At 46.6% G+C, this 26666-nt stretch overlaps 1 protein-coding gene across 3 annotated transcripts in view; it reads right to left on the bottom strand.

The window, feature by feature from the left end:
• LRRFIP2 (LRR binding FLII interacting protein 2) overlaps positions 1–26666 on the bottom strand; it is a 1092194-nt gene that overhangs the window by 444546 nt on the left and 620982 nt on the right. For all 3 annotated transcript variants that reach the window (XM_069613205.1, XM_069613206.1, XM_069613204.1), the window contains one exon: positions 3651–3779. In XM_069613205.1, coding sequence (XP_069469306.1) covers positions 3651–3779 — 129 coding nt within the window. The remainder of the gene's footprint in view (positions 1–3650; positions 3780–26666) is intronic.

The following is a 26666-nucleotide window of genomic DNA, read 5'->3' on the forward strand; positions in this document are numbered from 1 at the left end:
CTGGGGAACCCAGTGCACGAAGTTAGAGACAGGAGGAAGATGGAGCTTGGAAGAACTACTGCACATAAATTGTCTAGAGCTGCAAGCAGGATCCTTCGCGATCAAAGCTTTCACGAAAAACCAAGTGCTCATGTATTCTGCTCAAGATGGACAACATCTCGGCAGTCAGGTATTTCAATCACCTAGGGGGAACAAAGTCCAGACTCTTGGACCTCAGTGACAGCGAAGCATCTTCTGGGAACGCTTAACGTAGTAGTGGACTGGAATTCCAGATACTTGGTCAGATACCAGCGACTGCAAACTGATTGTAGAAGTATTTCAGCGGATAGAACAACTGCGGGGTCCATTCCACACAGACCTAGTTGCATCCAGGTTGAATGTGCAGAAGAGCAGCTACCTCAGCTGGAGGTTAGATTCGACAATTGGAGCAGGAAACTACATTACGCCCCCCCCCTATTTGTAATGATGAGCAGAGTCTTCACGAAAACATGCAGGGAAGAAACGAGCCATATTGTAGTGGCTCAGATATGGAACTCTCTAGAATGGTTCCCAGCGCTGATGGAACTACTAACAGACTACCTGATAATTCTACATGCAGGAGAACACCTGCTCATGGACCCCGTTGGGTCATTTCATCCTCTGAAAGTGAAAGGGACTCTCCCATTAATGTTGTGCAAGATAGCCGGAAGCCCTGGGCTCTGCCAGGCATTTCGGTTCAAGCTGTGCGACTCATCGCATAATCATGGGCGCCATCCGCACGGCAGAGCTATGACGCAGCTTGCAGTAAATGGTTGCAGAGGTGCAGAAAGAGACATTTTCATGCCGTTTCTTACCCGTTAGCAGCAGTTCCAAGTTTCTTTGCAGAGCTGCTACAGGACAGGAAAGCATTTAGGACAATAGAAGAGTATAAATCTGCTATTTCAGAGGGACACTTAGCCATCAACGGTATTACCTGTGGGAGAGAACGCAGCAGTGATAAGGTTCATAAAAGGAGCCCATTTCAGAAAGTACCCAGAGCCGAAATACATGCACTTATGGGACGTGACAGTGGTGCTGAGGCTTGTTGCTAGTTGTCCAACAAACAGATATCTGTCTTTGAAGCAATTGTCAGAAAAGCTAGCCGTGCTCTTATGCCTATTTCATGCAGGAGAGTAGCAGACGTTAAAGACCTAGGTGTAAACAAAAAACCTTTCGGACCCGAAGGAGTTACGTTTACACTCGTCAGGAGGACAAAGACAGGCGCCTCATCTATATCATGCCCCTACTTACACAAACATCCAAAGTGGTGTGTAGCAGCATGCATAATAGAGTACGAAAATAGGACAGCCGAAGGGGCGGCAGCAGGAGCTACGCAGTCATTGATAGCACGTAGGAGACCGTACAAAGAAGTCGCAACAGCTACCATAGCCAGATGGGTGCGCAAAGTTATGCAACTAGAAGGAGTAGACTAGTCCAAGTTTGGGGCGCATTCCGTGAAAGGAGCAATGGCTTTTGAAAGTGCTAGCACAATGTGCAACACTACAGGGTATCTTGCAAGCGTCCGACCAGGCAAGCGAGAAAGCATTTAGAACATTTTACTTTACGCCTATACAGTCAGTGGCAGCGACAGCGACGGGAAGTTTTGAACAAGCATAATGCTTGCCCCCGGTCTTGACATAGAATGAAGATAACCCCTGCTAATAGCGCAGGGAGTCTTGATTCTATTAAAGACAAGGAGGTGAGCATTACTTTCCCGCCCAAGATACACAATGGAGATGTTATAAGTTAGTAATGTGTAATACAACCTTACTTCCAGCTCCGAATAGGGCAGTGTACCCGCCATCCTAAACGCATTCTTTGTATCTTGATAGATGACCAGAAGAGCAATAGAGCAGAGATAGCTAAGGCGCAAGATTAAAGGGGCCAGCAGGAAGGTCCGAATCCAGACAGAGAAAGGAGCAGAGCAACCCAGAAGCAGGGCGACAGGACTAGTTCTCAGAGATTTCAGTTACAAAGTTAGAGTACAGTACAGAGCATTCAAAGAAGAGGTGTAACAAAGGAACAGGAAGGACTATGGTCACTGAAGCATAATGCTCGCCTCCTTGTCTTTAATAGAATCAAGACTCCCTTCGCCATTAGCAGGGATAATCTTCATTGGTTGCTGTTATAGATTATGTAAATGTGGAGTGAGCCAAACCAAATCTCACTGCGATAGCTTATACATGATCGGTTTTCCCACCAATTTCAATCAGCAAAGTACTCCTTGACTTTTGGATTTTAATGGCATTAAACACACAAGTGCCATGTGCACCAATGAATGGCAAAATACATTCACATAACCCTGAAAGTCTAAGGAAATACAAACCAAGCCAGTGTCTCAAACATCGATAAGCTTAAGACCCCCAACTGGTAGCAATAAAATACAGCTGTTTAGTTGGATAATTTCCCAAAACAGCAAGCCTTGTCAGGACTGGACTCCCGACGATCAACTGCAATGTCAAGTTTTAGCAATGACACATAACTGAAGGTTTGGGTGGAGATGAAGGCAACAGGCCATACTATATGGCCAACACTTTTAAAAAAAGAAATAATACAACCACAAGTAAGGTTCCATTTCTATTCTAGAGAAAACATTTCACTCATTTCAAATTGATCTGAGAAAATGTACTAAGTGCTGGTAACAGGGTGTGTAAAACAGCACTCTGGAAGATGGTACTGGTGAATTATTTTGTGAATCCCATTTTAGACTTTGAGGTACAATGCCATTCAATTAAGAAGTCATTATGAAACAGAACCTGTGAAAGAGGCTCTGAGTCTTTCTGCAAAGATAAATGTGTTCACCATATGGAAATACTCAAACTAGATTTATGGATATTGGAAAATTACTTTGCTCTCAATAATGTCTTGGGTTTCTTGATCACCATCTACCCCAAACAGGAGATACTTTAGGAATGTTTAATTTAGAGGAGAGAATAGGGAGGAGCCAAACTTATTGAGCCGAGTCGGCTGACACTGCTTCACTTAGACTTCATCAATAGTGGCGATTCTAGAGCGCACACTGTGTGGGTTAATATAATTAGACCTTCATAATGCATTTACATAAACGTATGGTGAAGCACAGTGCATTGTGATCCTGGGGTGCTTTGTTAGGGTGATGGTACGACAAGTTCAGTTTGTTAAGTATCAAAAGTTTGATCAACCAAATGAAAGCAAAGTGCAAGTGACGGTTCTGGCTAACAAAATAGATACAGCCATTTTGCTTACTTTTAATATGTGCAATGGACACCAAAAAGTGATCAATGGAAAGTGTTGAATTAATCATAACCACTGACATAGCTATGGGCAGCTTGAGTTTGATTTTTCTTTTTAGCTTGTCTTTTATTTCAGATGGGGAGTATCCACTATTTTGTCTCATACTTCAGATGTCCAAATATGTGCTGAATTGTATGGGAGAAAAAAAGCAACAATAAACACACTCAATCTACACATGGACGAACCTTACCAATTGCATAATACTTGCACTAAGTGTGGTCAAATAAATAATGGAAGGTTTATTTTACCAGAGCACAACGTCTCACTAAACACATAAATGGATTCTAACATTTCATAAAGTGTCACAAAATATTTCTTCACAATTGCTCGTCAACCAATACTGGTGATAATGAACATACCCGTAATTCACTTAATGAAGCATCAGGGTCCACCAAACTGCTGGTATCGCCACTGCCTCGTCTTGAGGAGGATCCACTCAATGGAGTAAAGGATCCCGGGAGTCCTGAGTTGGCATTCCGAGATGATGGCTAAAAGTAAAAACAATGGGGAAAATGCAGTCATTTGGAGGAAATGATTGTACATTGCTCAAGACATGGCAGTCAAATAATACACAAGAATACATATTCATTTTGTACCTCCGTTCAATAAATTATGTTGTAGAAAAAGTGACTCAAAGTTTCAGCCATGTATGGCTTTATTTTTCAAAAAGGTTATACAGTCTCAAAGAATCTACTTTCGGACAGTACAGAAGCCAAACAGCTTAATGAATTTCTGAAATGCTAATACAATTGTATAAAACACCCTTGCTACCTAACAGAATGAAAACCACTACTTGAGGAGGGGAGAGTGGGGGGGGGGGGGTCGGGAACACTATAAGGCCATTATATTCTTCACAATGCATCTTGCATTGCTTAAAGTATAAGCTACAAAACAATCAACTAAAACTTGCAGATTGCACTAATTCTTTAAATGCTCAAATTGCAAGCCTATAAACCAATTTCCTATACTCTGTAGATCGAAAATAAAATGGTGCAGCAGTGGTCATCAACATTTGCAATATATCAGCTGACACATTATGTGCTCTTTGCCTCGTTGAGTGTCCTCTGGTTAATTTTCACCCCCTGCCCAAATCCCTGTAAATGTAATGGAATGTTTTCAGTATTTAGAGTGACGCAAAATAAATGTGATATCCGCTGTTAGGATACACTATCATTGAAACTGATTCAAATTATATTAGATTTTCTTGATAACAGCATAGTGGATACCATTGATATAACAATATATTCATTTTTGCATGTCCCAATCCACATTATGCTTTAAAGGGACTATCCCTACATCTTTATGTATCAAAACCCTGCAATGCCTAAAGACAAAGTAACAATAACTTTCCAGTGTGGTCCTAGATGAAAACCCTAGCACCACGTGCACGTTTTTGGTCGAGCCAAGTGCGTGGTGACGTACAATGATTGGACTAGCTCTGTCAAAGCTTACAAATGCTTGTACAGGCTTTTTTTTAAAAAAAAGGTACACACTAAGCGAGGGGCCTTTATTGCAAAGACATGCGCAGTACAATCTACAATATCGTCTCACACAAGCAGGAAACAGTGGTTCAAACATGGCAGTTTCAGCACCTACTCACAACATTATAATGCAGAAATATGCAAGGGGTGTATATGAATTTTTCAACTCACAATCTTCCCCTGCATTAGTAACCATTAGGCACCTACTGTACCTCACATTCACCCAACCTAACCTCACCCTCTCTACCCCTACCCCTACCCCTTCTTTATCCTCACCCATTTTACCTAACCCCGATTACCCCCACCAACTCAAATTTTTTAAAAAAATATTTTTATTATTTTACAACTTAATAAACAGCACGGCACATCAGACAGTGAAAGTTATAAATATACAGACATCATATGTATCAACGTATTTTAGCACTGCCATCCCATTCCCTCCCCCCTAAATCGAGCTTACTCCATTGCACTTCTATTCTTGCTCCTTTGCGGGCGCCTCTTCTACTATGCTCTCGGAGATGTCATATTCGCTTGGTATGGTTCGGGTGGGCACGTTTCAGCGAGGCCACTGGCTAACTCCAAGCCATTAATGTTCCCACTTAGTCATCCTCCCCACTGCAGGCCACTTTGTACCATGCCGTTGTTTCCGCTTCTGCCCATTTCAGGAGGTCCTGCCACCACACTTCTAACCTGGGTCTCTGTGCCACTTTCCACCCCATGGCTATTCTGCGTTTGGCCAGAATATAAGCCATGTCTAAGTTTACAGACGTGCTTTATTTTACTTGGTCTGGTGAACCCCCCACCCCCATCATGCACGCCCATACGGATACTACGTCTAGCTTAATCCCCTTCTCATTGAGGCGGTGATTGATCTCTTCCCAGAATTTTTGAATCTCAGGGAATGCCCAAAACAGATGCATCATCCCCACGTTTACCTCCCGGCATTTGGGGCACCTTTGTGTTTCCGTACTCTTTAATCACGCTCTCTTTTAAGGGGTCATGTACGCTCTGAGTTGCATATAGCTGGATCTTTTGTAATCTCGCGTTTCTGGACACCTTCTTGTGGTACCCCTGTGCTCTTTCCCATTGCCTGTCTTGCATGGGTTCTCCTGCACCCTTTTCCCAATCCCTTCTTAACTGGATCACCTCCTTTCCCACCCTGGACATTACAAGTTCATAAATCCAGGATACTTCATGCCCACCCTCTGAGATGTTGTATATTGTCTCTATGGCCCAGTCTAGCTGCTCTTCTAGTACTATCTCGGACCACGTGGCCCTTGTCTGCCTTACTAGCCTAGTGTAGGTAATCTATCGCTCAGGGTGTATTCCAGTTTCTTCTATTAGCGTTGTAAATTCCAGTGCCCTCCCGTCTCGCCACACATCTCCCAGCATTGCTCTGCCCACTGGTTCCCAGTATCTGCATATTTGTCTTTCTTAGCTGTGCATCCGCTCCCTTCAGTGTCACTAGCGGCACTTGGGGGGAACACGGAGTCAGGTTCCCCATGGCTTGGCATGCCTTGTGCCACATCCTCCATCCCAGTTCTAACAGCCTCGATCACCCTTTGAGCTCTGATTTGGGCAGCCATATCAATTCTTTCAGAAAGAAGGGTGCGCATTCTGACCTCAGCAGTCTGGACTCTGTTATGTCTTCTGCTAACCATTTGGACACGTGCTGTAGTTGCCCAGCCAGATGGAATATCTCGTAAATAGGCATTTTTATACCCCCTCTTTCGCATGTATTTTGTAACTTCCACAGGGCAATCCTATTTCTAGTATTATGCCAGATGAAACCCCTGCTCAGGCTCTGTAGTTTATTGAAAAAGCGTTTGGACGGCATGTATGGGATATTCAAAAAACAATGTAATAGCCTAGGTTTTACAACCATTTTCAACAGAGCCACCCTTCCCATCATAGCCAGGGGAAGTTTAACCCAAAACTTCCAACTGTTTTCGATATTCGCTACTGCTTTTTCTGTGTTATGTTTATGTTCCTCTTCTATCTCGTGTTTAATATCAATCCCTAGGTATTTGAATGTGCTCGTCTTCCAGGGTATTTGTAGTACCGGCAGGTCCTCCTGCGCAATACCTTTATATCTCCCCAAGGGGAATACACACGACTTCTCAGGGATAACCGCAATGCCAGAGAATAGCGCAAATCGTTCCATCACATCTAGGATGTATTGCAAATTCTCCTCTGGATACCCCAGATACAACAGCATGTCATCCGCATATAGTGATATTAAGTGTGGCCCCTCCCTAGTGTGCACCCCTATCTTCATATTGTTGCCTCAAATATATTGCTAGGGGCTCCAATGCCAGGATGTACAGCATCAGGGACCATGGGTTGCCCTGCCTGGTGCCTCTATTGAGCTGCCATTTGTCCGATGATCGCTCCCGTTTTGACTCTGGCAAGAGGCGAGCCGTATAGCAGCTTCACCCACCTCAAGTACCCTGAACCCAATCCATATCCCTTCAGGTTCATCAGCCATGGCCATTTTACTGAACTAAATCGAAGGCTTTCACCACGTCTAATGAGACAATTGCAACCTCGTTTGCATCCCCTTCAGTCTGTTCCATGATGCGATTAAGCCGTCTGTTATCAGTAATGCTTCTACACGGGACATATCCTGTCTGATCATGATGTATCAGTTTGCTTACAACTTGTTTAAGTCTGTTTGCTAGTAGCGCTGAGTATTTTGCCATCTTGGTTCAACATGGACAGCGGTCTGTACGACCCACAGTCCATGCTGGGCTTATTTGGTTTGAGAAACGGGATGATTACCGCCTCTCTCAGGGATTCCGGTAGTTTCCCTGTCTCAAAGGCCTCGTTTAACATAGTCAGCAGTGGGGGGAGCACCTCTAATCTATATGTTTTATAAAACCTGCTAGGGAGCCCATCCATTCCTGGGTCTTTGCCAGTAGGTAATTGTCTGACCACCATTTCTAGCTCTTCCAAGGGGCGTCTAGGCTCTCTTTCTCTTCAGCACTCAGTTTGGGTAACCAGATATCCTCCAGTATCTCCATCTCCTCATCATCATCATCTGTACCTTCTACGTCTTTGTATAGGTGTTGCTAGAATTGGAGGAATATATCTCATTTACACTCTCTTGGCTATTTGGCCACTCACCCCTGTATCTCACTTATCACTGTTCTAGGCGTCTCTTGCTTATATAGCCATGACAGCAGCCTGCCCGGCTCATCTCCCTCAGCATGTTGTCTTTAAACATATTTCTTGTAGTTTAAGTTGCATAGTCTCCAATGTTCCCGCATTCTTGTTGCAGTTGGCTCATAGTTTCGGCATTTTCCTGCGAGGTGCTCCCTTTACTCATAAATTCTTCTAATTTCCTTTCCGTTTTTGCAACTCTTTCGTTATGCCCCCTTGGAGCCCTTTGGATTTTGATATTGCTGCCCCGCTCACCACTACCTTAAATGCCTCCCACAAGGTGCTTTCCGATTCTATACTGCCGGTGTTCTTTTCGCAGTATTCCATTATCTCCTCTCTTAGGTCTTTCTGAACCCTGTGTCCTTTAATGCCTCAGCTCTAAGCCGCCAGGTTGGAATCTTGGCTCTGGGAGGCTGGTGTTGCCACGTTATAGTCAATGGCGAGTGGTCCGATAGGACCCTTGCTTTATATTCCGAGCTCACTATCTCCCTGGTAAGTTCCGGGTTGGAAAACACAATCTAGTTGTGTATACAGGTTATGCGGGGCGGAGTAATGAGTAATGCCTGTCCATTGGGTGGTGTTGCCTCCATATATCTACTAGTTGAAAATCGCCGAGCAGGGTTTTCAGGGTTTTGGCTGCCGGGGTAGGCCTGTCTAGTTTCCCATCTGATCTGTCGACTCTGGGTCTAGCGTACAGTTGAAATCCCCTCCCCATATGACCGTGCTTCCTATGTACTGATTAACTTTACCGTACAGGGTCTTAAAGTAGGCCACTGTGTCCTGTTTTGGGGCGTATGTGTTGATAACACACACTTCTCTATTCTCCAGCATTCCGCGTATCGCCACCATTCTCCCATCTGGGTCCACTGTGGACTGCGTTAACTGGAAGGGCACGTGTGGCGTGACCCAAGTGACCAACCCTCTGGCATAGGCTGAATACGTTGCTCCAACTGTGGTCCCTTTCCATTTCTTCTCCATCATCCTTTGTTTTTCTCTAGTGAGTTCAGTTTCTTGTATTAAGGGTATATCTATTTTTTGCCTCCTGAGGTATAGCATGATCTTGTTTTTCTTTAAATAGCTATTGAGTCCCCTGACGTTCCAAGTTATTATCTTAAGGTCTCCCATCCCTTACCCTTGGCCCGTCCAGGTCCTCCTTTGTCCACTGTGAGAGGCGCTTCAGCACATGGGTGTAAGATCAGGCCCCAAAAAAAAAAAAACACCACTACAAACTCCCCAGCTTTCCCCCCTCTCCACCTCCCCCACTCAACCCGTCCCCAACATCCCCAACTGATGCCCAGCTCCATCGCTGGTTCTCAGGCTATCCCGCATCTTGCTCCTTTCTTGGCTACTGCCGATACTAAGTGCACAGCGGGGGGGTTATCGCCCTACTGGCTACCCGACTACTGTAACTATTGGGGTGGGGGGCATGCTCCGGCCGTGCTGCTCCCCATCTACAATAGCTCATTGCGCTTTTAAACATACTTCATAGAAGGTCTATTCCAGTCCTGATGTTGAAAGTTTTAATTCTCTAGTGCCTATACCCTATTGGCAGGCCCTTTTGGCTACATTACAGTTCCCGCTACCATCCCCCTCAAGACTAGCGTTACTAATACAGCGTAGGTTCACTTATCCTGTCCGCCTCGCCGCGACCCCTTTCCGTCGTCCGGGCAACCCTGGGTATTCAGCCAGTTCGTCGCCTCTTCAGGGTCGAAGAAGGGTGTTTCGTCTTTGTGTAGGATCTTTAGCTTCGCGGGATATAACAGAATGTATTTGAATCCCGTCGTCTTTAGTCGCCTTTTCACCGCAGCATAGCTAAAGCGTTCTCTGCACCAGCAAGGTGTAGTAAGGATACACGGTGACAGTCGCCGCCGCTCGGGTCATTGTTCCGCCCTTCCGGAAAAATTCCAGGATCTTTTCCCCATCTCTGTAATTTAAAATCTTTGCGATGATTGCTCGTGGGGGGGCGCCCGATTGTGGTCTCCTTGTTAGGGCTCTGTGCGCATGTTCTGCTTAATTTATGCTTGGTTCAAAATGGCGCGGGCGCGTGATGCATTCTGGGAGCACTCGGAGCCATGTTGGATATTTACTTCACTCCGCAGTGAAAGGCTGCACACATTTTGCTGAAGTGTTAGATTCACAGTGCTGAGACAAACATGCTTTTTCAAACTTGGTATGCAGTCAAGGCCATTTCTCCTGGGAAAAGCTGATGTTATGACTTGCTACTGTTCTCCGTGGAGCATGTTTTTAGAGCAGGGAGGCCCTGTGTTCCTTGGGGGGAGCTCTCGATTGACCCAGCTGGCAACCGACGGCTGTTCCTCAACTGCGTAGGTGCAATTGCAGGAGGTTCAAGAATTAACTCATTTTTTTGGAGTTCCTATATATGCGGAAACCCGGAGGGGTCAGGTGAGACTTCAGCCAGAGAAGGACGCTCCGTCTGGCCTTCCTGTGAGCTGTAGCACTCTCTTCCTGGCTGCCCCACAGAGTCTTCCAGCCGCTTCTGGACGAGATGAGGACAAGAATTACGCTCACGGTGATGTATTTCTTTTGACTTCTTTACTTCTTCTGCGATCTATGTCCATGTTAGTTTTATGAGTTATTTCTATGTACTTGTAATCTTTGAATAAATAGCCGTAAAGAGCCGATTATCTTTTAAAGAGTGCGTGGCTGTGAGTTATTGTGTGTCTGTTTTTGGGTTGAAGTATTTGCTCTATAATTGCATTGGTGATTTATGGTAGTTCCGTGCACTTTTCAGAGGAGAGCAATACAGCGCATGTTCGACCGCAAACCCTTAGGAGAGCTTGCCAGCCCCCATTTTTTGGTTTGGATCAGCATGTTTTCAACGTAGGTAGTGGGGTCTGGTCCTTCTGGCAGGCCCACCACGCGGATATTGTTGCTCCTGGCACACCCTACCTGCCTCTTCGGCTCGGTCCTCCAGATTACGTACTTGCTGTTTCAGTATGTGGACCTCCTCAGCATTGGTAGTGCTGACTTCTGTGTTCTTCACCGAGCTCTCTAGAGTGCTTGTGCACTCCGCCAGCTTCCGGACGTCTTGTCGCAGAAGGTTAACATCCACGCCCAGCGCATCGATCTTGAATTCCAGTGTCGCTTTGAGATCCGCTATCGTTGTGGTCCACGAGGATCTCATGTTCGTGATGGCCTGCATGTTCACCTGATCCTCCCGTGACAGGGCCGCCAGGTGCTGCGGATCGCTTGTCACTTGTGCCGTCGTGGCCAGGGATTGTGATGATTTAGTACAGATGTCCCTCGTTGGTTGCTTCGCCTTGGTCTTGCCACTCTTTTGCGCCATAGTCTCTACAATCCACCTGTCGGCTTGCTCCTCCGGGTCTTATGTCCTTGCTGTGTTGCTGTTCTTCTAGGGGGCTACAGGCCTCTTATTGTTGGTGGTCGAGGCTTCCAGTGGGCCAACTCCTGGTTATCTGTTCTCACTCCCTTCTGTGGGGGTAGAGGGGATTTCTCTGTGTGTGACGATCTGCCGCTTCATTTTGCTGCCCTGCTGGCACGTGCTGCTTTTGACAGGATCCCTTCCCTTTTGCTCCTGTGCTGCTCGTCTGGGCAACCCTTTATTCCGGTGAGATGCCAGTGTGTTCAAGTTCCCCCCCCGTCACCACCCTCTCTGTGCTTTGCCCTACTTTCACATCTCTCAGGCCAGTCCATGTGCACATTTAGATCGGACCAGTACAGGGTCCGTCTGCGTGGCCTTGCAGCCACGCCTCCCCCCCTCTGCCAGCAACAAATCGCCTTATTGCTTTGGTGCTATTTGCTGCCTGTGTGGCAGACTCCCTCCAGTCACCCCTCACTTTCTCACAGTCTCAAGCCACCAGGAGCGCCCCTGCCTCCAACTTGCACATTAACCACAGCACTCTAGAGTATGGCTCTGTACCCAACTTGGGTCCTAGCTTCTTTGGCTTGTATTATGAGTATGCTCTATGGCCAGTCTGCTCACTTTTGTTGTAGGCGTGGTCTTTTATACGCTGCTTGCAGTGCGTTTCGTGCCCCCGTTTCCCTGCAGTTTCTCCGTTCATGTGCGGGCTCTAAACTATTCTCCCAGGGCGGCGCTGCTCAATCCGTCTGTGTTCTCTTGTGGGGCTTGCGTTTACGAGTGTGGCACAGGGCTCCGGACTGCTCTGTCCCTCACCACGCACCGAATGCTTCTTCAGTGCTTTGCTGCCTCCTGGTCTTTGGTAGTGCCTGTGTGTAATCCAAGGTCCTGGCACCGCTGCGCAGTGCAAGCACGTTGTCCCTCTGGTGTGTCTTCCAGCCTCTGCTGCGGTCCGTTTCCCCTGAATGTACGTCGCAGCTGCTTGTATGCTGCTCCGTATGTCCCCGGCCCCCCCGCATTACTTAGCTCTGCAGCTCCAAACTTCTTATGGGGCTATCATCCGGGGTACCATTGCCCAAAGTCACTCAGGCACATCCATTGCCTTTGATGGTCATCGTCGCTTTAGCCCAGACTTCGCGGATCCGCCTCACAGAGTACCTGCACTGCTTCTGTGAGCGGTCTCCAGCCTCGCTCCTTCGCCCGCAGCGCCGTCCGATTTTCTTCAATCACCTAGGGGGTCCTTGGTCCAGGTGCCATGTTAATGTCCCTTTGCTGGAGCCCCCCCTCACGTGTGGGGCTCCGGTCATGCACCGCTTCTCATCTTGGGCAGTCGCATATACGTCGGGGTTCCGCTTGCCACTGTGTCAGGTTCTCTGCAGTGTCAGACCCACTCCCGGGTGTCTGTTGGAGCGCGCGTAGTCACTAGCTGATCCCGACTGCACCTCTGCGCCGCTTGTGGTTACTGTATAGTCCTTGTTCGCCAGCCATCGTGTTTCACCGCCGCGGTCTGGATACAAACTTGCTGTCTACTTTTATCTTCTTTTTCGCTCTGTCTTCAGCTTCCAGCCCGCTCTTGGTTATGCGCCTCTCCTTCTTGTGTCAGCCCTTTCGTTTAGGGGCCAAAACGCACATTTCTGGCACTGTTACAGCGCAGGATCTTTACGGATGCGCAGGAGCGATGGGAGAAACACGTCCTACTCCATTGCCTCTTGGTCACTCCCCCCCTAAATGCTTGTACAGGCTTCATAGTTATGGCTTTAAGTGGTTAGAATGCTCACTTCCAAAAAGCGAATAGCCATAGGAGCTGGGCTCTAATTCAGGGAGGTCATTTTACCAAAATGCCTGGGGTAGCGGAAGTGACATCACAAAAACCTCGACCTCTAATGACATCACAGGAAGTGAAATAAAACACAAACTTTCACACCTTGACAAAACAAGAAGTGGCATCATATAGCACTGTTACTAAGTACACTACAAAGAATATGTTTAGGATATCCCTATAATGTGATATACATTTCATACAAGAATGGTATCGTTAATATCAGTGTGCATAGGCCCATATTACCAAACTACTGTGAATGCAAGCAGCCGTCCAAGGTCAAATGATAATGATTTGTTATTTATCACTTCTGCTTAAGCGCTTTATATAGAACAAATATACATACATTATCACCCTATCTGTGTTTGTACACATTTATCGACCTCCAAAGGATGAAAGGCTGAGCTGGGGTGTTTAAGAACAGGCTAAATCAGTAACTCATCCCCTCAAGTGTGCCTGAAAAAAAATAATGAGTCTAGCAATTAACATAGAATTCTAGAAAGACAAATTTGTCATTACTATTCTTTCTTTTTTAGGGTGACTGCTCAAAGTGTTACTTACACTTGTGGAACCCCTGTTTATAAGAGGCCTAAAAAAGAAAGCCAGCCACTCTAGAAAGAGAGCCACATGGTGCTGGCCACAGCCCAAGAGCTTACATTAAAACATTTAAAATATTGTTTTTATTTTTCATTTTTAGGCATAGCAAGGGAGACCTCAGGGGTCACAGCTGCGACCCCTGGCGACCATCAAATGACATCCCTGCTTTAATCGCACCTTGCCAAATACATTTTTGTATTTGCTTTTTGGTTAATGATGCAAAGAAGTCTATCAGAGGAAATCCACAAATGTGCAATCATTCTGTAAGTTTCCATTTATGGTCCTGTTTAATCTGTTGCAGAATCTATAGGATTTTGCATTGAGGCTCCAAAGCCTGAGCCCAAAAGTCTCCTAGAAAGAGCTGTACCTGACACATTTTCAGGTGTGCCAACTGACTTGCTAAAACACAGGATGCCATAAGGCCGAGGAGCCTCCGGAAGAAGCTTGTTGAAAGCTCAGATTGAGATAGAAATTTTATTCCAGATATCCAAAATCCCATCTGCTGTCAGAAAGACGTTGGTTAGTACAGTATTCCAAAGGAAACCAATAAAAGTCAGTTCCGAGAGGTCATAAAAGACAGATGTGCGAGCACTAGGAGACAATTTCTGGATTGACAGGGTTGTGATGGTAGCGATTAAGCGGATACTTAGGATTTGGAAGACTAGGAAAAAACCTAATATTGAAGATTGGTTGGTGGAATTACAGGTTCTATCAAAGTATGATACGGTCTCATTGAAGAATAAAGGTAAAGAAGATTGAAGTTATTGGGATCGTTTGATGCCTTTTCTTTCCTTCCTCTTAAACGTTCATGTGGTCTTTTGTGATGTTGTGTGCGTTAGTGAGTACCTTTGGCAATGTTTTACTATTTTAAATTTCACATAGGGTGGTTATTTTAATGTTGTATACAAAGAGAAATTTGGGAATTTTGGATATTGAATGTTTATTGTAATATTTTGTGGAATATGTGAAGTTGTTATGATTTGCTGAAAATCTAATAGAGAAAAAAATAAAAAACAGACAAGCACAGATTGAACATACGGTCTGCCCTGACTAGCAAGTTGTCCAGACAGTGATGTACATGGACTCCTAGCGCAGATACCACACTTCATAAAAAAAATCCACCGCCATCAACGACAAAATCGGCAAGATTCGTCAGCACCTAGACGTCAGCTCTGCATCCACAGACCCGGCTCACGTCACTACTCAAGCAAGTAAAGAATACCACAGGACTCCTTGCACTCATTCCAGTAAAGACAGTAAAGAATATCAAGAGACTCATCTTTCTCGTCCCAGTAGCTGGGAATTCCACAAAGCAATTACAGAGGGGAAGGAGAAGTCCCCACAAGTGGAAGTGCTTAGAACAGGGAAGTGCTAAAAGGGACCCGGGATACTGGTCCCAGTGGAACGAAAGGCTGTGAACACAGTGAGTTGTTTTGATGCTAAGGAAGGGTTGAAAGTAATACTGCAAGAATCCAAGAGGAGTAGAGGCCAAAATGCTCACATTGTGAAACAAGGAACTGTAAATAAAGCGACAGACAGGGGGATACCACCGGAGAAGGCAGAAGAGCCCTTTGGAAGAATTAAAATAACAGATTAATCACACCACAAGAAACTATCTGAAGATCGACTATTAAGCTGAGTAAGCCTGCCCAGAAGAAGGAAGCCACTTTCCTGGACCCCTTTTCCCTGTTTGGTGGATCCTTTTTGATTAGTGGCAGGGTCAGTGTGGGGTTGTTTTTTTTTTGCATGAAGGACTATTTGATTTGGACTACATCACTGACAATGAGCACCATAGTTGTGTGTTTGGTAGGGAACCCCCACCTTTTTTGTTGGGGACAGATGGGCCTTTTTTCTATCATTTAAATAAATCTATTGATAAGAATGGCACCACTTTGTACGTCTCCTTTTGACCTAGCACAGTACGTAGAAACTGCAAAGATGCCATCAACGGAAGGAAGGGCCTTGCAAATGTGCAAAGCTAATGAAACATTAATAATTGTGTTTAACCATGGTTTCAGGGATCTTATATTGGTATACACAGAACAGTGGAATACAAAGTGTTTGAGTCTGTTCCAATGTTACATATTTGGCAATGATTTGAACACAGTTACATTTTTTCAATATTTCTGCAACAGGGAGGATATCCATTCTCAACGTTTATAAACAAAATTCTGATAGTGGCCAGCTGCTAAAACAAGATATTGTTCATAGAGATTTTGTTGGTTAAATAGATAATAAGTTGGTTGCTACTTGAGCGATTGAATACAATCTTTATCTGGTACCAATCATTGAGTTTCTATTAAATTAGAGCGGTTGAACTTTTGGTTATATTCTCAGGATTGGTCCACAGAATTGCTTCTTCAATTTCATAAAGGGTCGATTTTACATGGCTAAAATAGCTAATTCTAGATATTCCATTTTGGCTTAGATCGGTTAAAGCCCCTCTGAAGGCCGAGATCTCTGGGTCAGAGTGCAATCTGAGCCAGTACAATATAGGACGAATGGCCACAAGTAACTATTTAGAGCCAACCCAGCTCGCAATGTACCGCAATATTAGATGCGGACACGGGTAGGCCTAATAATTGCTTCAAAAATGTGTTTTAGTCGAAAAAGAGCAAGCGTCCCATATGTTGGCCCTTGAGAACGCGGACATCCGCTTCTAAATTACATACTTCTAGGGCAAAACTGTTAATGATTAGGTTAAATAAGGCGCAGGCCAAAACACATCCCTGTTTTACAAAGTTCTCGATAGGAAAACACTTGCACCCCCCGGCCCCCAAACTCCCTATTTGACCAAAGTGTATTTTTGCCTACTTCTCTGTGTAGAGAGGCATTATGGCTCAGCAGGTCACATGGTATGCCTCATTTATCCAAAGTGAGCCAAAGATTAGTTCTCGGCACAATCAAAGGCTGTTTTCAAATAGACAAAGCGGAAGTAGAAATCCAATTTTCTTGAAGAAATACATTTGCTGATAACCATAAACAACCTGAAAACCTGATCCACTGTGCCCACTCACTTATAAAAGCCAGCCTGAAAGGATGAGTTGGTATTTGCATGCATCCAATTATCCAATAAGTTTAGGAAAACGTCCCAAATATTTTGCCTACTGTATCCAGAAGGGATATTGGGCAGTAATTCTCTGGGTCATCTCTGCCAGCCTTTTTGTAGAGAGGGTTTTTCTCTGCTTTTCCATATGTAGGCGGTATCTTGTTAGCAGAGACAATTGCCTTAAATATCTTCATTAGAAAAGGGGCCTATATTGTAATTTCATTTTCAAAAAGATCCATCAGGTTCAGGCGCTCTCCCTGGTTTCTAGCTATATCTTTTAATACTGCTTGTCCCACCTGTGAGACATTTCTGGCTTGTGTGTCACACTAATGCTTTGTCAAAGTGTGGACTGAACACCATGTAGCTGCTCTGCAGATAGCCACCAGTTGCACATTTGCAATGAATGCTAGTGTAGCACCTGTTTGACAAAGTAGAACAATGCTGTACACATTTTACAATCCATCCAGTAATGGTAGCCTTTGAGACAAGAACCCCTCCCCTCTCTTCTCTTCCAGCTGCTATAGGCACAAAGAATGTCTGTTTTTCTGAGTGGTTCTGTTTTGTTGAGGTAGTACATGACTGCCCTTCAAATATCTAGTGTATTGAGTGCTCTTTACCCAGAGTTATGTGGGTTTTGAAAGAAAGCTGGCAATTCAATGGACTGACTGACATGAAACCTTGAAATGTATTTTGGTGAAAAGTGAGGGTGTGTTTGTAAGAACACCTTGTTTAGCTATACTGTGACAAAGGGTTCTGACACAGACAATGCCTGAAGCTCACCAACCCTTGAGCTATAGATATATAGAGATATAGAGAGAGATATACATAAAAGAAAGGAAAAAAACGCTATATGGAAAGCGACTATATAAGTGAGATCTTTGAGGCTGGCTTTAGGCATTGGCTCAAAAGATGGGCCCCCAAGTTTAAGACAATATTTAAATCCTAAACCGGGTGGGTTAGCAATTGGAGGGTAAAGCAGTTTTAATGCTTCCATGAAGGCTTTAAAGACTGGGTCTCTCCACCATGAAACATTGCTTTGTGGCGTTTATATGCAGATAGCGTGACAAAATAGACTTGTAATGAATTCCAAACACTCTGAATCCAACAGGTGTAGTAAACACTGCACTGAGATGGTGAGCAGTCAATTGGGTTGACATTTGACTTTCTGCACCACATTACAAATCTTTTCCATGTATTAAAGCAACAGTGTCTAGTGTTATGCTTACATGCTTTAATATTTCCATGATTTCCATGATTAAGGTGTCCAAACTCTCACTTTAGGGTTCAAACGACTAAATTGGTTGTCAGAGTGTGAGGATGTAGGATTAATCCCTGATTCTATGATATGCTGTAAGGACAGGTTAGGTTCATGGGTGAGCAAATGAAAATTGAGGCGGTGGAATCCACCTTTGACATGGCCATATTGGAGCAATTTGTATTCTTGTCATACCCTCCTGGTGCATTTTATGGATGACTGTAAAAGAGGGGTTAAGGAAAAGCATATGAACCTATCTGACCAACTGATCCACAGTGCGTTCCCGTTGGATTCTTTCTGTGAGTACCTGTAACGCTCACCTGGCTCCCACGGAGGCGCTGACCTGGTCTGGATTGCGGTGACCTCTTCAAGCGTGATGCGCAGGATTCGAAACACCGACTGAACAGGATCCCCAAATCTGGCTTGTCTGGCCCGTAGAAAAATCTTTCTGTAGGTGGAGAAAGGGGATTAACTGACTGCAGAGTATTGTGATCGCTTCCCACCTCCCCTTTGCTCTTCTCTGACCACCTCCGAAATCCTCAATCAAGGCTCAACTTAATGTTTGAATGGATGAGCTCTCCATCCTGCTTCTGGTGCAGGGGCGTGTATTTGACCAGTTACTAAACTGGTTTCGGAAGGCGAAATGCCGTAAGTATGCAGTTTAAAAAGTTCCAGAGTAGAGTCTTCTCTTTGTTTGCTTTTCTTAACCTGCGATCTGTCCTTATTTTCAGGTGCAGAGTGGAAGTGATGCTTCGAGGGATATTGCCGGAGATAAACTCAGGTGAGTTTGTGATAAAATGATCCCTTTAAATGTCTTTGAATCCCTCTAGTAATGCCTTTCTTTTTTCCCCTTAGGGGCCGGGGTGCGGTACCAGGCCAAGAAGTGGCGCCGGCCCGAAATGAGGAGTGGTTCAGTCAAATATGGCCAGGTAAGTCTTGTGGCGGAAAATCAGGCTTTCCTCATTTGTTCCTCCTGCTCACCTTTTGTCTCTTCTTCTCCCCTGCAGGTGCAGAGATGTGGCGGAATGCCCAGAAGGTCGCGGTGGGTAGTGAAGAGCCCACGAGGCAGGTGAGTGATGCGCGGCGCTGCAACAAGTAGCGCAATGCTTTTAAAGAATGTCTATCTTCAGAATCGCTGGCGTGATGGTTCCGGACACAGGTAGGAAGTTAGATTAAGTTCTTGGTTTTCACCTTTTCTCTTCCCTTCCTTCCTTTCAGGTATCCCAAGATCGAGGCGGGCGTGGCTGGAGGCAAGATGCAGGAGCAGGCACGGTGAGCGTTCAGCTGCTAGATGCAGAGCAACGCGAAGCACGTCTGGCAGTCCGGGCGTGGTTTAAATAGCCTTGGAATAAGTTCCAGGTAAGTATTCTTCCACGGTCCCCACCCAAGTAAAATAGTTCCTTTGATAAAATAGTACCTCCTAAGCCTCATTTGGCTTGAGGCTTCATGCAGCATGGTCTGCGTCAGGTAAGTGCACCAAACACCCTCTTTATGAGCCTGGAGCCAAGGCAAAGTCCAAAGAGCCCCTATTAGGGGCCGCTGGGCTTTTACCCGAGGGCATGATGCCTGCTCCTGGGGGTGCTGGGCCTGTCCTGGTGCTCCGGGGGTAGGCATCATGACAGTACCTGTAGTGTAATTTTGGCATTTCACTTTTTTTATGGCAAAGATATCTCTATATGACAATGCATTACTTAACGTAAAAGCATTTCTGATGGTTGTATCTGCTTAGATTCACATGCTGTGCATAGGTCCGACATCCAGAGGTCACTGCGGAGTATTGCATTTTGTTTTTCTTAGTCGAAAAGGGGACGTCGACAAGGCGTGTCTGTAACACTATCCCTATAGTGACGTGTGTTGTACCCACAATCCCTCACGCGTCGAGGTCCCTCTGTTTGTATTTTTCTGCCCTGAGGGAGCCTTCTAGACGTGAGTGAGTACAGAAAAGAGAGAAATATAGAAAGATGTCTATGTTCCTTCCATCCAAGCGGGGAGGAAGGGTGGGCGCATGTGAATCTAAGCAGATACAACCATCAGAAATGCTTTTACGGTAAGTAATGCATTGTCTTCTGATGTTTGTTAATCTGCTTAGAATCACATGCTGTGCATAGACTAGCGAGCAGTACCCGGAGTTGGCGGTGGGTTATGAGAAGGAACAGTAGAGAAAAGATGTCTTAATACTGCCTGCCCCACCTGGGAGTCAGATCTAGAGTGTGCATCTAGACAGTAGTGTTTTGTAAAGGTGTGCACAGAACTCCAGGTAGCCGCTTTGCAGATGGACTCAAGGGGAACATTTGCAATGAATGCTATGGACGCCCCCGTGCCTCGAGTAGAATGTGCTCTTGGCCTAAAGGGCAGTTCTCTCTTAGCAAGAGTATAGCAGAGAGTGATGCATTGAACAATCCATCTAGAAATAGTGGACTTTGAAACTGCATCCCCTTCTCTTCCTGCTGCCACCGAGACAAAGAACTGATTAGTCTTCCTCAGTGGTCTGGTTCTTTCCATGTAGAACATGACCGCCCTGCGGACATCTAGTGTGTGCAGAGTCCTCTCTCCCAAGTTTGAAGGGTTTTGAAAGAACGCTGGTAGTTCTATCGACTGGTTTACGTGGAATTTTGAGATGAATTTTGGGGCAAACCTTGGGTGAGTGCGTAGAACCACTTTATCTTTGTGAACTGTAACAAAGGGGTCTAGAACAGAAAGAGCCTGTAGTTCACTTACTCTCCTGATGGAGGTGATAGCTATTAGAAAAGCAGTCTTAAGAGTGAGGTCTTTAAGAGATGCTTTGTGCATGGGTTCAAATGGTGAGCCCATGAGTTAGGTAAGTACCACGTTAAGGTCCCATCCGGGAGCTGGGTCAGCTATCGGGGGGTGAATTCTCTTTATTCCCTCCATGAAGGCCTTTATAACAGGGATCTTCCACCACGTCACTTTGAGTTGGGAAGTGGTGTATGCAGAAAGTGCCGCTAGGTGGACTTTAATGGAATTGAACACTAGACCTGAATCCAATAAGTGGGTCAGGTATAGAATAATATGTGTGGGAGAGCAGTCAATTGGGTTGATGCTCTTTCCTCTGCACCAAATGACAAATCTCTTCCATTTGCTAGAATAGCAGTGGCGAGTGTTAGGTTTTCTGGCCTCCCTGAGGATGTCCATGCATCTCTGCGGGAGCTGTAGATGTCCAAATTCTATGATCTCAGGAGCCAGGCTGCTAAGTTCATGTTCTGGGGGCATGGATGCAGAGTCCTGCCCCTGTCTTGTGACAGCATGTTGTACGGGCAGGGGAGTTTCACTGGGGGAGATGGAGACATCTCCATCAAGTGAGCGAACCATGGCTGCCGGGCCCACATAGGAGCCACCAGTATCATGGTTACTTGTTCCTGGTGCATCTTGTGCACTACCTTGTTGAGAAGGGGAGTCGGGGGGAAAAGCGTAAACAAATCTCCCTGACCATTGAATCGACAGACCGTTCCCCTTGGATTGGTTCTGGGGGTACCTGGAGGCGTAACTTTGGCATTGTGAGTTCTCCAGGGTTCCGAACAGGTCTATTTCTGGGAACCCCCATTGCGTGAAGACGTCGAAGACGATGTCTTCGTGCAGTCTCCATTCGTACTCTTCGGGCAGGGGGAAATCTCTGCTGAGTTTGTCTGCCAGCAGATTGAGTTCCCCTCGTACATGTTGTGATAGAAGGAACATATTCTGTTTGAGAGCCCACTTCCATATGTTTTGGGCCAGTTTGGACAGTCCTGGAGAGTGGGTTCCCCCCTGTTTGTTGATATAATACATGGCTGTGGTGCTGTCTGTAAGGACCATCACTGTCCTGCCCTGTAGGTGTTCCTTGAAGGCTTTTAGCGCCTTGAACACCGCTAGTAGCTCCAGAAGATTGCTGTGTTTGGATGCTACGTTCGGAGTCCACTCCCCGTGAGCAGTTTGATGGGATAGGTGAGCCCCCCATCCTGTGAGGGATGCATCTGTGGTTAGAGTGGCTTCCGCCGCGGGTGTGGCAAAAGGTTTCCCTTTTTCTAGGTTTTCCTTTGTCCACCACCGTAGCGAGAGAACTAAGGCCTGCGAGACCACTACTAGGTCGTCCCATAGTCCGCTGGCCTGACACCACTGGCTGTTGAGCCACTCCTGCATTGGGCGCATGCGCAGGCGCGCGTGAGGTACCAAATAAATACACAACGCCATCATGCCTAGCAAGCGCATTGCTTTGCGTACCGTCACCTCTGGACCGGCCACATATTGAGGGATCTGAAACAACATGTTTTGGACCCTCTCTTTGGAGGGGAAGACGAGGCCGTCCTTTGTTTGAATTAGAGCCCCTAGGAATTGTTTGATTTGGCTGGGGTCTAGGCTGGATTTCTTTTCGTTGATGGAGAAGCCCAACTGGAACAAAAGGTCCACCGTCTTTTGGGTATTGGAGAAGCATGTTTCGTAAGAATCCCCTGTTATGAGCCAGTCGTCGAGGTAAGGGTAAACTGGGATGGACAACCTGCGCAGGTGGGCCGCTGCCACTGCCAGTACCTTCGTGAATACCCTCGGTGCTGATGCTATCCCGAAGGGTAGCACTCTGAACTGGTAGTGTTTGCCCTCTATCATGAACCGGAGGTATTTTCTGTGCGCTGGCAACATTAAAATATGAAAGTATGCATCTTTCATGTCCAATGTTGTCATGTAATCTCCCTGTGATAGCAGTGGGATTACTTCCTGTAGGGTCACCATACGAAACTTTTGGGGTTTGATGAACTTGTTCGCTGGGCGCAGATCTAATACAGGGCGCATGGTTAGGTCCTTTTTGGGTACAAGGAAGTACACTGAATAAATACCTTCCGTTACCTGAGATAGAGGCACGACCTCTATGGCTCCTTTTTCCAGCAGTTGTTGTACTTCTTGTAGAAGTATGGCAAGATGTTCCGGTGACATGCGTCGTCCCCTCGGGGGTTTGTATGTTGGGGAACTGTTGAATTCGATGCAGTATCCGTGGGCTACGGTGGAAAGTACCCAGCGGTCTGACGTTATACCCTCCCATGCTGGAAGAAAGGATGTTATCCGGCCCCCGACCGGTGTTGCATGGGAGGGGACGCGAATCTTCGCGTCACTTGGTGTCGTTAGGGGCTTGGGAGCCTCTGGGGGTGGACCCTCGCCCTCTTCCTTTGCCCCGGCGCTGTCCTCTTTGGCTGTACTGGCCACTATTGGTCTGGAAATTGGTGGCAGGGTACTGTTGCTGCTGGTTTTGTTGTTGGCGTTGGCCACGAAAAAAGCGTTTATTGCCATAGCGGCGCCTGGTAGCGGGCTTAGAGATTTGGTCAAGAGTTTTGATCGTATCGAACTCTTTTTTAGCCATCTCCAGAGCCTCATCCACCGCTTTCCCGAAGAGGTTTGAGTCTTCAACAGGTTTATTTATTAAAGACGCCTGTGTCTCCGGTTTGAACCCTGAGTTGCGCAGCCATACGTGTCGTTTTAGGACTATTCCCTGAACTAGGGAACGTCCCGCAGTTTCTGCCGCATCCAGAGAGCTCTTTACAATACTCTGGTTGACCTGGGTTCCTTCGCCAATAGTTGAAAGCAGGCGTGTACGTAATGGTTCCGGCGCTTCTTCGGCGTCTTTGCGCAGTTTGGCCCACTGCGCGTCCGCATAGCTAGCAAGCAAAGAATTGTTGTTGGCAATTCTTGCCGAAAAGGCGGCCGAGGATGTAATTCTTTTTGCAAGGGCATATAGCCGCTGGCCTCCTTGTCAGGTGGCGCCTCACTGGTGGAAAGTGGTACCCCTGCCCTCTTTCTGGTGTTGGTTACTACCAGGGAATCCGGAATGGAATGTCCCCTGATGTACAGCGGGTCTGAGGGTGAAGGAGTGAAAAGTTTTTCAATTCTAGGATTGACCCCTCTGATTAGTGCTGGTGTGGACAGCGAAGGGATGATTCTTCTCTTCACCGAAGCGAGGAGGGGAATTGTCTGACTAACCGGGGGTTTCTCCTTAATTACCCTTTCTACAAAGTCTAATTCAGGGGAGAGCTCCCCAGTGTCCAGTTCGAAGTGTGCTGCTGCTCTGCGCAACAGGGCATTAAATGTGGGTTGATCGTCAATGGGAGACGTATTTCTAACAGGTGAAATGTCGGGAGGATTTTGTTTTAGGACATCAGTGTCGGAATATATTGATGGTGATTGCCAGGGGTGAGAAGGTCCTTCTTCTGGATTTTCCCCGAAGCCTTCTCCTACCAAGTCTGGGCTGTCTTCCAGACCTTCCTCCTGGTTCAGTCCGTCTTCCTCGTCCATAAAAACATCCTCTTCCTCAAAATAATGTTCTTCCCCACACTGTGGAAGTCTGAGGCTGTGTCCTGGTGAGGATGGACTAATCTTGGAATTTTGGCCCTGGGGTCCTCCTGAGGCCCTTCTCTTATTCTCTTTGGAGTGGGAGGGTTTTGGGCATTCATAAACCTCTCCATTCTTTCCATGCAGAGATGGAGCCTTTCCATGGTTTCATGGGGTACCCCTGAGCGGTCTAGTGGGGGAAAATTGGTGTCTTGTAGCTGAAAACGACTCAACCTCTCCCATAACGTCGAGGAAAGTGTCCCGTCGCCCTCCGAAAAGCCTTCAGGTGTGCTAGGAATCCCTTCGACTGAAGGAGATCGTCCCTGTGTTTTCGGCGTGTCTTTCGACCTTTGCGTAGCGCTCGACGTGTCTTTCGGCGTACGCTTGTGGGCGTCGGCTACCACGATCCTCGCCAAGCTCTCAGCGACTCGTTTGTCAGCGGAAAGCTGTGGTTTCGACATTACGGGTGTCGAACGCTCTACGGCGGCATGCGCTTTCTGCTGATGCGCTCCGGCCAATGATTTGGGGGCGGCGCCTTATTTGCCGAAAGCCCAGTCGCTGGTCGCGGCTGCGGTTGCGAGAGGGGCTTCGAACCCGAACGGTCCGAGGAGGCCGCCGGTGAAACCTGCGACTCCTTGGGCGCTGATGCTCTCTTTGCCTTCGGCAAAGAAGAGCCATGGGTTGTGTGCTTATGTGTGGTCTTGTGTGCGTCAGTGTCGCCGGGGTGTTCATCCCCATAAGCAGGGCGTGAGCCGAGTCCGTCGGGGCCGGGGACAGACGACGAAGCGCGTGTGCGCTCTCTAGGGGGGTTTACGACTTCCGTAGCGGAGGTCGTGGTATCACGTTCCTCGTCACTGTCGGAGGTAGCGACGGTGGGTGGAGCGTCGGCCTTCGACATAGCGTAGGCCGCCCACCTTTTGACCCTACGGTCTTTTAGAGTCTTCGGCTTAAGAAGCCGACAAGCCGTGCAACCTTCCTCCTTGTGATCGAGGGGCAAGCAGCGGTTACACCGTGAATGCTTGTCCTTCCAAGTAAACTTGCCCTTGCAAAGCGGGCAAAACCTAAAGGGTGTCCTCTCCATAGCCGAGGCAATAAAACGTGATAACCACCCCAAGGGAAAGGAAGGGGAAAAGGAAAGGCATTCTCAGAAAAGAATTAGAGATGTCCCACGACCCCCACTCTCCCTACTGTATATGGCCTGCGAGGCCAGGCCACGTGTTCGGCAACGCCGAAGGATCTCCTCCGCTCGTCCCCTCCGTCGAAGATCTTGCTCGGCGGAGACAGCTTCACAACAGCGTCGAGGGGGGGGGGATCGATATGTTCTATATTAATATAGGAAAACGACCAAAGGTCGAAGAGATGAAATCTGCAATGTCTCTCGAGGAGCTCCGCGTAAAGGCGACCAGTAGCTGGGCGGAAAAAAACAATCTGAGGGACCTCGACGCGTGAGGGATTGTGGGTACAACACACGTCACTATAGGGATAGTGTTACAGACACGCCTTGTCGACGTCCCCTTTTCGACTACGAAAAACAAAATGCAATACTCCGCAGTGACCACTGGATGTCGGACCTATGCACAGCATGTGATTCTAAGCAGATTAACAAACATCAGAAATATGGTTGCCCCCCGCATGTACAAATTTCATTTAGAATGTAACTCCCTCAAGTTCGGAGGGTTGATTTGTGTGTCTGCTAGGCAGTTGTGTTCAATTGGAACATGTGCTTGGAAATATATTCCTCTGTGGAGGCTCTCCATTTCCAGATCTTTTGTGCCAGTGTGCACTTCCAACCATGTGTGTTGATGTAAAGCATGGCCGTTATGCTTCTGTTATGACCAGCCCATTCTTTCCCATTAAGTGATGTTGGAACGCTTGAAGAGCCTTGTAAACTGTGAATAATTCCAGAACATTGAAATGTTTTTTTGCAAAGTGGGTGAGACTCAAGTCAAAATCTTAGCTGGAGCACTGGTGGTGTGTGTGTTGAGATTATGAGGTGTGTTGGAGGGTTGACAAACAGTTTTCCTTTTAACAGGTTTTGTTTTGTCCACCACTGTAGTATTAACACCACTGCTTGCTCAACTTCCACTAGATCACAATTTCCCTTTGCCTGCAACCATTGTTGCGCTTACCACTCTTGCACTGGATGCTAACGTAACCTTGCATGTGACACAATGAAGATGCAGGATGGCATCATGCAGAGTAAGCTCATTACTTTCCTGACTTATCTGATGACCTGTTGGATAACAAGGGCTTAGCTTTAGCAGGTTTTGGACCCTCTTGTTGGAGGGAAACACCAAGGTGTCTTTAGCACGAATTACTGCTCCTAAGAACAGCTTTTGCTGGCTCGAGATTAGGCTCGACATCTT

Source organism: Ambystoma mexicanum, chromosome 5p (genome assembly GCF_040938575.1).
Source record: "Ambystoma mexicanum isolate Mex_15411 chromosome 5p, UKY_AmexF1_1, whole genome shotgun sequence".
NCBI lineage: Eukaryota > Metazoa > Chordata > Amphibia > Caudata > Ambystomatidae > Ambystoma > Ambystoma mexicanum.